The 10,011-nt window shown below is 37.6% G+C and overlaps 1 protein-coding gene across 3 annotated transcripts; it reads right to left on the bottom strand.

Moving 5' to 3' along the window:
- Window positions 1-4,307: 4,307 nt before the first annotated feature.
- Window positions 4,308-4,889, bottom strand: LOC129074464 (transforming protein RhoA-like). 3 transcript variants are annotated; one of them, XM_054578276.1, is made up of 2 exons: window positions 4,761-4,889; window positions 4,308-4,700 (listed from the first exon to the last, which is right to left on the bottom strand). In XM_054578276.1, exons 1-2 carry the CDS (start codon window positions 4,887-4,889, stop codon window positions 4,308-4,310), a joined length of 522 nt encoding a protein of 173 aa, XP_054434251.1. The 3 variants fall into 3 exon arrangements, with proteins under 3 accessions (XP_054434251.1, XP_054434252.1, XP_054434250.1); XM_054578277.1 differs by having other exon boundaries at window positions 4,308-4,481; window positions 4,734-4,889; XM_054578275.1 differs by having other exon boundaries at window positions 4,308-4,889.
- Between the last annotated feature and the right edge of the window lie 5,122 nt (window positions 4,890-10,011).

Genomic DNA, 10,011 nt, shown 5'->3' on the forward strand with positions numbered 1-10,011 from the left:
ATGACATTGCAAGCCAGTTTGGAAAATAAGAGCATTTTGAATTGTGCTCGACATCCATATGGAAGAAAATGAAATTATACCTCCTTCATACCATACAGAAAAATCAGTTTTAGGTGAATTAACTGTGAAACAAAAACCTATTAAACCTCTAAAAGAAAAGATAGAAAGACATTTTTATGACCTTATGCATCTATACCTGGTTTTTGCATCTATGTTAAAAATATATATAACAATATAGAAATATATTCAACGACAATTTAAATCAACAATATAAAAAATGTATATATTCAAATGCATGAAAAGTCTTTGGTCCTCAAGCCCTTGGAGAAGTAGTTGATTTCATTTAGGCACAGGAATTGTATTGAGCTTGGGACATTTTGTGCAACATATCAAAGAAGCTATTAGGATCTTGTCAGATGGACTTGAGAGAACTGAAAAGCTTCCCACTGGCCAAAGTTAGGACAATTTGAGTATCAGTAAGGACACACAAGTTCACTGAAATTCTGAAATTAATTGAGCACAGGTTGGAACATATCAAATTTAATAATTTAATAATGCCTTTAAGTCCATGAGTTCATAATGATAGTAAAGCTAACGAGTACCTAGTGCTCAACAAAGGAGGATGCAATGGAATCAATTCATTATTTTGAAAGCCAGTAAAATAAATAAGCATTTGCCCTGCCTTTCCTATAAGAATTGTACTGAAGTTAAACAAATAGTAAATGAGAAGACATTTACTATATACATGTACTAATAAATGAAGGAATGATAGAAAATTGCCATCGTGAGATTCATAATGAATAAACTAATTTATTCATTTTACATTAACATGACAAACAAGGAAACTATGCCTCTTAATGGAAAAACATGCTATCATCTATTTAAAAATCTTGCCAAAAAAATTAAACCTGACTAGGGAATATAGAGAACATGTTAAATAGCATGGCTATGCAATCAGGAATATTCAATCTATGGAAAAATCATGGGACAAATTAACTTCAACCAATAGATAGCAGAAGAGGGAGAAAGAAGGTGGAGAAAAGTATAGGTTGAAAGAGGCTTACTTAAAAGACATATGAAGCAATGTGAGAACTTATTAGTTTTCTGTTGCTGTATAACAAATTAGCGTAACACTAAAGATATTTATCTCAAAGTGTCTGAGTGTCAGGAATCCAGGCTTGGCTTAGCTAGATATTCTGGTCCAGGGTCATAGGAGTTTGCAGTCAAGCTGTTGGCTGGGTTGCTGTCTTCTGAAGGTGATAGAGGATGGGTGATAAAACACCCAGTTCCAAGACGGCTCACTCACAGGGCTTCTTGAGAGTGTCTACAACATGGCACTTAGCTTTCCCCAGAGCAAGTGATCCAAGAGAAACAAGTTAAAATCACTGAAACTGATATATCCTTCTGTATTCTATTAGTCCCACAGATGATCCCTGACACAGTGTGGCAAAGAGGTACACAAAAGCATAAACAGTAGGAGGCTGGCTACCACAATTTTACCTTCAAAGATTCACATCCTTCCCATATGCAAAACAGTCATTCTCTCCCAAAATTCTCCAAAACACTCATTACTTTACACCATTAGCTAAAAGTACAGAAATGGAAAACAAAAACCAGATACAGATGCAGCTTTTCAGATGTACTTCCTTATGCACAACTCCTTAAGTAGAGTTAATAAGAAGACTTGTAAACAAAGACAACATAGTATTTGCTCCCACACACCTAATATAAAATGGGTAGGATAACCATGTGCATTTAAAAAGGGGGGATGAGGCACACAAGTTTACAAAAACTTTGAAATCCACCTGAGCAACCTGATTGGCAGTTCTTTGATTAAAATCCAAAACATGAGAGTAATTTTCCATGGCTCTTAACTCTGCCTTGTAGTCTGTTGGATCCCACTCACTGAAACATCCTTCCTTTTCCATGTTTACAGCTGTGTAGTTCTCTGCCTGTAGCAGCTTGGATGCCCAAGGCCTGTTTCTATTTGGTTCTCTGTCCCTTCTAATCCAGGCTGGCAAAGAGCCTGTTAATATGATCCTTTTAAAACATCTCTTAAAAATTATACACTGCTAATATAATTCTCTTATAAACTTTGTGGGTCTCCTGTGAATTTTATTTGAGTTCACACCATTAAACAAAGCAACACCCATAAATCTCTTCCATATAAACACTTTTCTACCTCAGGCTTTTCATACACCACACCCTTAATTTACACCAAGCCCTATAATTTGATTAAGAGGTTGTGAGGCACACTTTTCATATCTAAATGAAAGGACTGAGTTACCACATTAGATCTTTTTGAGATCTTAAAGGGCTTTACAACTATACTCTCAGTTCCTTATCTTCCTGTTGGTGCTCTGGATTTGTTCTTCGATTTGAGCCATTTCCTGATTTTATATCTGTCGCCTGGATAGGCTGGGAATCTTCAAATCTCACAAGTTCTGGCTCCTTTGAAACAGTCCTTTAACTTATCTCTCTCCTTATGCTTTACCATAAGTAACAAGAAGAAACCAGGTGACATTGAGCATTCGAGTTGGAAATCTCCTTGGCTAGATCACCCAGTTTGTTAGGCATATTTTCCATTGTACTATGCGCATAACTGCAGGTGACAAAGTTGCTAAACTCCCTGCCGCTTTTCTCCAATTTCAGTAATATTATTTTAATCTGTTAAGACCTCATCTGCAGCCTCCTCAGTGTTATGCACCTACAATTTCTTTATTGCTGTCCTCCAAGGCCTTCCATCTTCTGCCCTCTGCCACTTCCAAAGCCACTCTTACATTTTAAGCTTCCATGTCACCATGCCACTTTTAAGTACCAAAAACTGTTTCCTATTGCTTTATAACAAATACAACAGTGGGGGTGAAATACTGTAAATCCATGGACATGGATGAATCTAACAATGATAAGCAACAAACCAATTCACAAAATACTATCACAGGATTCCACTTCTATAAAGAATCAAAAAAATAAAAAAGTCTGGTTTAAGGGTGCAAACATGAATAAATCTATAAATTCAAGCAAAAGTGATAATCACAAAATCAAGACAGTGATTTTCTTTGGCTACTGAAGGTAGGGAATAGGTTAAGGAAGGAACACATAAGGAATGTAACACTGGTATAATTTTACATGTTGGGTTAGCTGGAACAGTCCTGGTTTGCCTATTTTCCTGGTATAGTAATAGCACTCTTTTCACTCTCAAAGTTGCCCTGGTTTGGGTAATAATTATATATTTATCCTTTTTAAAGTAACTTTTCCCCTTTAATCTGGATAGAAGCATATGGATCTTCATTGTACAATTTTTCCTTATATAATGCAGGTATTTTACAAACATTTAAAACTAGAAAATATTTAATATAATTTAAATTTTTAGTCAGCAACAACAGAGTTAAAAAAAAGTAAATCCGTATGTAGGATAAATGTAATAAAATCCTCATCTGGGTAGACGTGAGCTAGGTAACATACTACATGTCTGGCATTATGTTAGCCCTTTACAGATAGTACTTCATCTTCATAGCAAGATTTTTAGATAGGTAATAACTCCATTTTACACATGAAGAATCTGAGGCACAAAAAAGAGTATATGTAATTTAACCAAAGTCATACAGTGATGAAGCAGAATCTGAACCCAAGCAATGTGACACCAGACTACATGCTCTAAATGTAAGCAGGAAATCCAATTATACAAAAAATATTACATCCAGTCAGGGGTAGATATATTAATTAATTTATTTATTTTTGGTAACATACATTAAGTGGCACTTTAATTACACAGTAACTATTGGGTAACTAACATGAAACAACAAAACTTAACTTCACCACAGCTGCATGGGCTTGGGCCTTTCCCGCTGGGGACATTTTGAAAAAATCGGATATTCATTCCAGAGCTATGCCAATGAAATCTGTTCTGGAGGGAAGTTCTGAAGTGGCAACTCCTCAGAGTACATTGCGGCTGACAGATGACAGTCGAGTCGTGTTAGTTATGAAGTAGTTGCAGATTAATTCACAAACGTTACCGTTTCTCTTTCTAGAAAGAAATTAAGCAATTCCTTGAATTAGCATCTGGTATGTCAGGTGGGGGTGCAGAGGAGGGCTGTTAGAGCTGTGTCAGAAAGCCTGGGGCAGGTCAGGTGGGTAGGACATCATTAATAATCATGGTTGGCTTCTGAATACTGGTAGCAAGATGACTTCAGAGTTGTAGTCTCAGGTAAATTATAGATAACTGAAAAAGGCCAGTAATCATACTCCAAGATTAATCAACAACCCTTCAAAATTAGCCGCATGAGTGTTGTACTTGCATCAGGGTTTCACAGGATAAGGCACCCACATTTTTTCCCTACACGTCTGGCTTGCAGAGCAGCTCTTGTGGCCATTTCAAAAACCTCTCTCACTCCATCTTTGGTCTTCGCTGAACACTCCGTGTACCCCAAAGCACCAATCCTGTCTGCCATGTCTCTGCCTTCTTCCGGTTGTACTGGCTCCTGATTCATCCTGGCTAGCTTGTGCCTTGTGCGCGTGCTATACCGAAGATCCTTCTTGTTCCCCACCAAGATGATGGGGACGTTGGGACAAAAATGCTTGACTTCCGGAGTCCACATTTCTGGGATGTTTTCTAAACTATCTGGGCTATCAATGGAGAAACACATCAGTATAACATCGGTGTTGGGGTAGGAGAGGGACCTCAAACGATCATAATCTTCCTGCCCTGCTGTGTCCCACAAGGCCAACTCTACCCACTGTCCATCCACTTCAATACCTGCTACAGAGTTCTCAAACACCGTAGGAACATACTCCTCTGGGAACTCGCCCTTGCTGAAAACGATGAGCAAGCAAGTCTTGCCACAGGCTCCATCACCAACAATCACCAGTTTCTTCCGTATGGCAGCCATTGCTTACGAATGTGCTGCAAGACCCGCGGCCTGTGTGGCAGAAGTTCTACAAAGTGGCTTGAACGTCTCAAACGAAACGCACTCGGGCGACGGCTCCGACTCGGGCCTCTCTGCGCAGAGTACGCCCGTGCGCGAGTCGCCAGCTCAATGACCAGGGCGGGTGTCTGTCGCGGCGGCGGCCTAACGAAAGAACCGACGGTAGGACGGCGTGCGGTGGGCCTGGAGCGCCAGCGAGCAAGGGCGGTGGGCCACGGGAGGGCAGGGAACGACGTCTTAATTCAGACTTTCTGACATTTGTTCTACTCCAGAGAGATCATATTCTTTCCCGCCCCCTGCCTTTCTGGTTTGGAATTACACTCAAAATGAGATACACGAATAACTTCGTTTATTAGAAATAAATATGTCTCTATGTGGTGCATGTAGGTGGGGGATGAGAAAAAGGAGCTGTTACGATGAAGAGGTATGTGTGTAGATGATTGGAAGCTTGGAACTGCTTTAGATGTTTATTTGGTTCCAAACACATTGTACATGAAATTATTCATAAAATTATTGATACCACTGTGCCTTGCAGTTATTTTATTTGTCAATACTTGTAGCAATGCAACAATCAAAAAAAAGGAAAAAAAAATAGATTGACACTTTTTAAAAGTTTTATTGGGTTAAAAGAAAAACATGGGACAAATTTTTGATTTGCCTTTCTCATGATTTGATGTCCCAGCAGTGCAACTGGGGAACCTAATTCTAACCAACAAGGAGAAATTGCTTGGCTAATTGGAAGTGACAGAAACCTTGGGAGAAAACAACCACATACCAAGGATAATTATAAGAAGGTAACATGGGCCCTAAAGGATAGTGTCAAGAAATCTGAAGCCCCCAAATGAGGGGAGACTTGCAAAAAATGCTAAGACAGGACAAAGAAGGGGCCTTTTAAAATTCTGTTCAGAGCAAGAGGATGATCAAGGAAAAGAAAAACCCACTTGCAGTTTCTGGTGTAAGGTTAGCACTGACAGAGAAAGCAGGGCTCCCGAAATATTATTTTGCTTCATTCTCAATAAAGGACCCTTAAGTGGGTTGACATAATAGAAAGAATTATGTGTATTTGTGGGGTCAGGCAGACCTGGGTTTAATTCTCTTTTTCAACACTTAGTAGTTATATTACCATGAATCTCCTTTTTCTCATCTGTAAAATGGAAATAACTATCTTTCTCATAGGATTGTTTTGAGTAATGGAAGTAACACATCCAAAATACTGAGCCAGGCTCACAGTAGTGTCTCAGTAAATAGCAACTTATTAATATTACTGAAAAGAGTAGTATAAACATTGACAAGAAGAAATACTCTTCCCAAATAAGAGAAAACATTTTAAGAAACCTAATAGTTTCAGTTTAGATTATATCATCTGATATCAGTGGCTTATATTGAAGGCTTTGGGGGTGGGAGGTGGAGAGTAGGAATGAGACCTGAGAACAGATGTTCTCTTCTTCGAGAAATTATGAGAAACAGAATAGGTACTAAACCACCAAATGTGGGCAAATGTCTGCCTTCAGGGTGAAAAGTGGAAATCTAAAACCTGGAATCATTTGCCTTTTGATTCAGTGATATTTTCTCCCACTGGTGTAGTATTCATTTGCCCAGGGAATGGGGAATGCCAAAAAAAAAAAAAAAAAAAAAAAAAAAAAAGAAAGAAAGAAAGAAAGAAAAAAAGAAAAGAAAGAAAAAAAAAAGAAAAGAAAGAAAAAAAGCAACTGAGGCAAGGGAATATTCAATTTCCCAAAGACGTGTTTAAAGTGAAGATATGAGTCTTGGAAGCTAAGATGTTGAAAATAGAATAGGTTTCTTGAATTTCTTCAAAGCTTTGAGAGAAAAAGGGAAAACTTGTATCCTAAAGCAAGATGAAGTAGGTTGAATGGTAGCACCCAAAAAGATAAGTTCATGTCCTAATTCCTGAAACCTGTGAATATTACCTGATTCAGAAAAAGGGTCTTTGCAGATATAAATAAGTTAAGAATCTTGAGATGAAATCAGGCACCCTGGATTGTCTTCTGGGCCAAAAATCTAATGTCAAGTACCCTTATGTGACAGAAGAGGAGACATAGAGAAGGCAATGTGACCACGGAGGCTAAGGTTGGAGCAATGTGGCAGTAAATGAAGGAATGCTGACAGCTACCAAAAGCTGGAAGAGGTAAAAAAATAGATTCTCCACTACATCCTTTAGAGAAAGTGCAGCCCTGATAACATCTTGATTTTGGACTTCTCGTCTCAAAACTAATATAAGAGAATAAATTTCTGTTGTTCTAAGCCACCGTTTTATGATATTTTATTACAGCAGCCCTATGAAGTCACTACATAGAACTTAAAGGGAATCTGGTAATCTCTCTAGTAGATTGTTTTCTTGGGTTGGAAGGAATGGGGTTGTGAAATGGGTGGTGGAGGGTGCAGAAGGTCTGAGGGTCTCTTGGAAAGAATATGTGAACCAGAGTGGAGTTAGAAATTTACAGGGGCTTTTTCAGAAATTGTCAGCTTCAGAGAGACCTGACAGGGTTACCATGCATTGCCAGAACCAGGAAGTCATGTGGCAGGCAGCTCATCAATATTTGAAGTCCCCCCCCAAAGTAATTCATGTCATCAGAGAAAGTTTCTCTTTGATTGACAAATACTTTCTACTCCCCACCACCTTGAGCTGTAACAGAAGTAACAGCTGTCTATCTATATGCTGATACTTTTTACTCAATCCTATCTAAACTTCTCATAGGAAAAAAAAGTATCTTTTCAATATTCTCTGGCAGTCTCAAACACTTAGAATAAAGACAGGATCATGCACAACTGAACGGGTTCCAGTGATACTGAATGGAATACATATCACTTGGAAAACCTTCCTTCAATCTTTATTTGTCAGAGACTTTATCTGTTCAGTTGAGAGTCCCACTTCTACTCCCCAAGCAGGACGACATTGATCCTAGGCAAGAATCTAAAGGGAATTATTAAAAGGTTGATCTGAGAACATCTATGAGAGAAAATGGTGCCCTAGACAGGTACCTCAGTTGGTTAGGGCATTGTCCCAATATGCCAAGGTTATGGTTTGATCCCTGGTCAGGGCACATACAGGAATCAACTAATGAAAGCGTAAATAAATGAAATAGTAAGTCAAGGTCTGTCTGTCTGTCTCTCTCAAAATCAATAAATACTTTTTTTTTTTCAAAAAGAGAAAGCAATTTGGGTTTACCAACCAGAATTAATTTGTTCTATTTAATTTTCTTCCTCACAGGAGTACTAGACTAGGACACCAATGAAATGTAGTAGACAATATTTATTGTATCTGTGCCCAACAGGCATGGACATTTTTTTTAATCATATACTCATGAGTCAGTTGGGGACGAAATGGGGCTGGGTGACAGACTGATTCCTGGGTGGCAGTCAGCCTCTGCAGAGGTTTTTAGTATAGAACACAGTCCCTCGCTAAGTTAACACTGTATTTTTATTGACTTGAGAAAATATCCTTGTATAAAATTAATATTTATCAAAACTTTACCTGATTCAAAGATGGAAAGGATACGGTGTTTTGCAAACCTTAGGACAGCTTGATGTTGACTCAGGGCAAAAGTCTAGATAGCCATATTTAGAATCATTATATTTTGGGATTCTAACCATGTAAGCAGAGTCCAGCAAACTACTATGGATTTCTAAGTTTATTCACTCATTTAGGTGTCACAAATTAATGGAAAATCTACTCTGTGTAAATATCTATGTTGGGCTTTAGAAAAATGATTAAGGTATGGTCCTTGGAATGCAGGAGTTTAAAATCTCATGAGTGAAGCAGACTTGTAAAGAGATAAAGTATATTACAAATAAATAAAATAAATATTCATTGTAAGGGTTTCTATTTAGTAAAAATTAAAAATAAACTGCATTCAGCCCCAGCCAGTGTGGCTCAGTTTGTTGGGCATTACCCACCAACCCAAAAGGTTGCCAGCCAGGACACATGCCTATATTGCAGGTTCAGTTCCCAGCTGGGCTTGTATGGAAGGTAACTAATTGATGTTTCTTGCTCACATCAATGTTTTTCTCCTTCTTCTTCTTCCTACCTGCCCCTTTCTCTAAAATCAAAAATAAAAATAAAATTTATCAAAAAATAAATGAAAAACAACTACACTTAATTGTTTGGGATAGACTGACACAAGCATATGAACACCTTAAAGAAGGGGAAAAAATATTTGCCAAGAATATGACACTGGGCTGATTTTCTAAAAATTAACAAGAGTTTAAAGGAGAAAACACAAATAGTCAGTAAAGATATAAAAATGTTTTTAAAATTTATTTTATTTATGAGAAAATCAAGACAACAAATTTGAAAAACAAATAGTATTCCAAGCTTGCAAAGTTGTGGTGAGATGGATTATAAAAAAAAAAAAAATCACTTTTTATTTTTCAATTACAGTTGACATTCAATAATATATTAGTTTCAGGTACATACCCCGTGATTACACATTATACGACTTGCTAAGTGATCATCCCAATAAATCTTATACCCACTTTACCCCATACATAGTTAGTAGAATGTCATTGACTGTATTCCCTATGTTACACTTTACATCACCATGACTATTCTATAACAACCAATTTGTACTTCTTAATCCCTTTACTTTTTTCACCCATCCCTTCAACCTTCCTCTCATATGGCAACTGTCAAAATGTTGTCTTTATCTATGAGCCTATTTCTGTTCTGCTTGTTCATTTATTTTGTGTTTTTAGGTTCAATTGTTGATAGATATATATTTATTGCCATTTTATTGTTCATTTTTTCATTTTCTTTCTCTCTCTCTCTTTTTCTTCCTTCCTCGCTTCCTCCCTCCCTTCCTTCCTTCCTTTCTTTTTTTCTTCTTTTCTTCTTAAGGATGACCCTTTAACATTTCTTGTAATACTGGTTTGGTGGTCATAAATTCCACTAGCTTTTTCTTGTCCAGGAAGCTCTTTATATGTCCTTCAAGTCTAAATGATAGCTTTGCTGGATAGAGAAATTTTGGTTTTAGGCCCTTGCTTTTTATCACTGTGATATTTCCTGCCACCCACTTCTGGCTTGCAAAGTTTCTGTTGAGAAATCAGCTGACAGTCTTTTGGAAGCTCC

This window comes from Pteronotus mesoamericanus, unplaced genomic scaffold (genome assembly GCF_021234165.1).
Source record: "Pteronotus mesoamericanus isolate MK-2021 breed Mesoamerican mustached bat unplaced genomic scaffold, CSHL_Meso_final contig_50, whole genome shotgun sequence".
Classification (NCBI taxonomy): domain Eukaryota; kingdom Metazoa; phylum Chordata; class Mammalia; order Chiroptera; family Mormoopidae; genus Pteronotus; species Pteronotus mesoamericanus.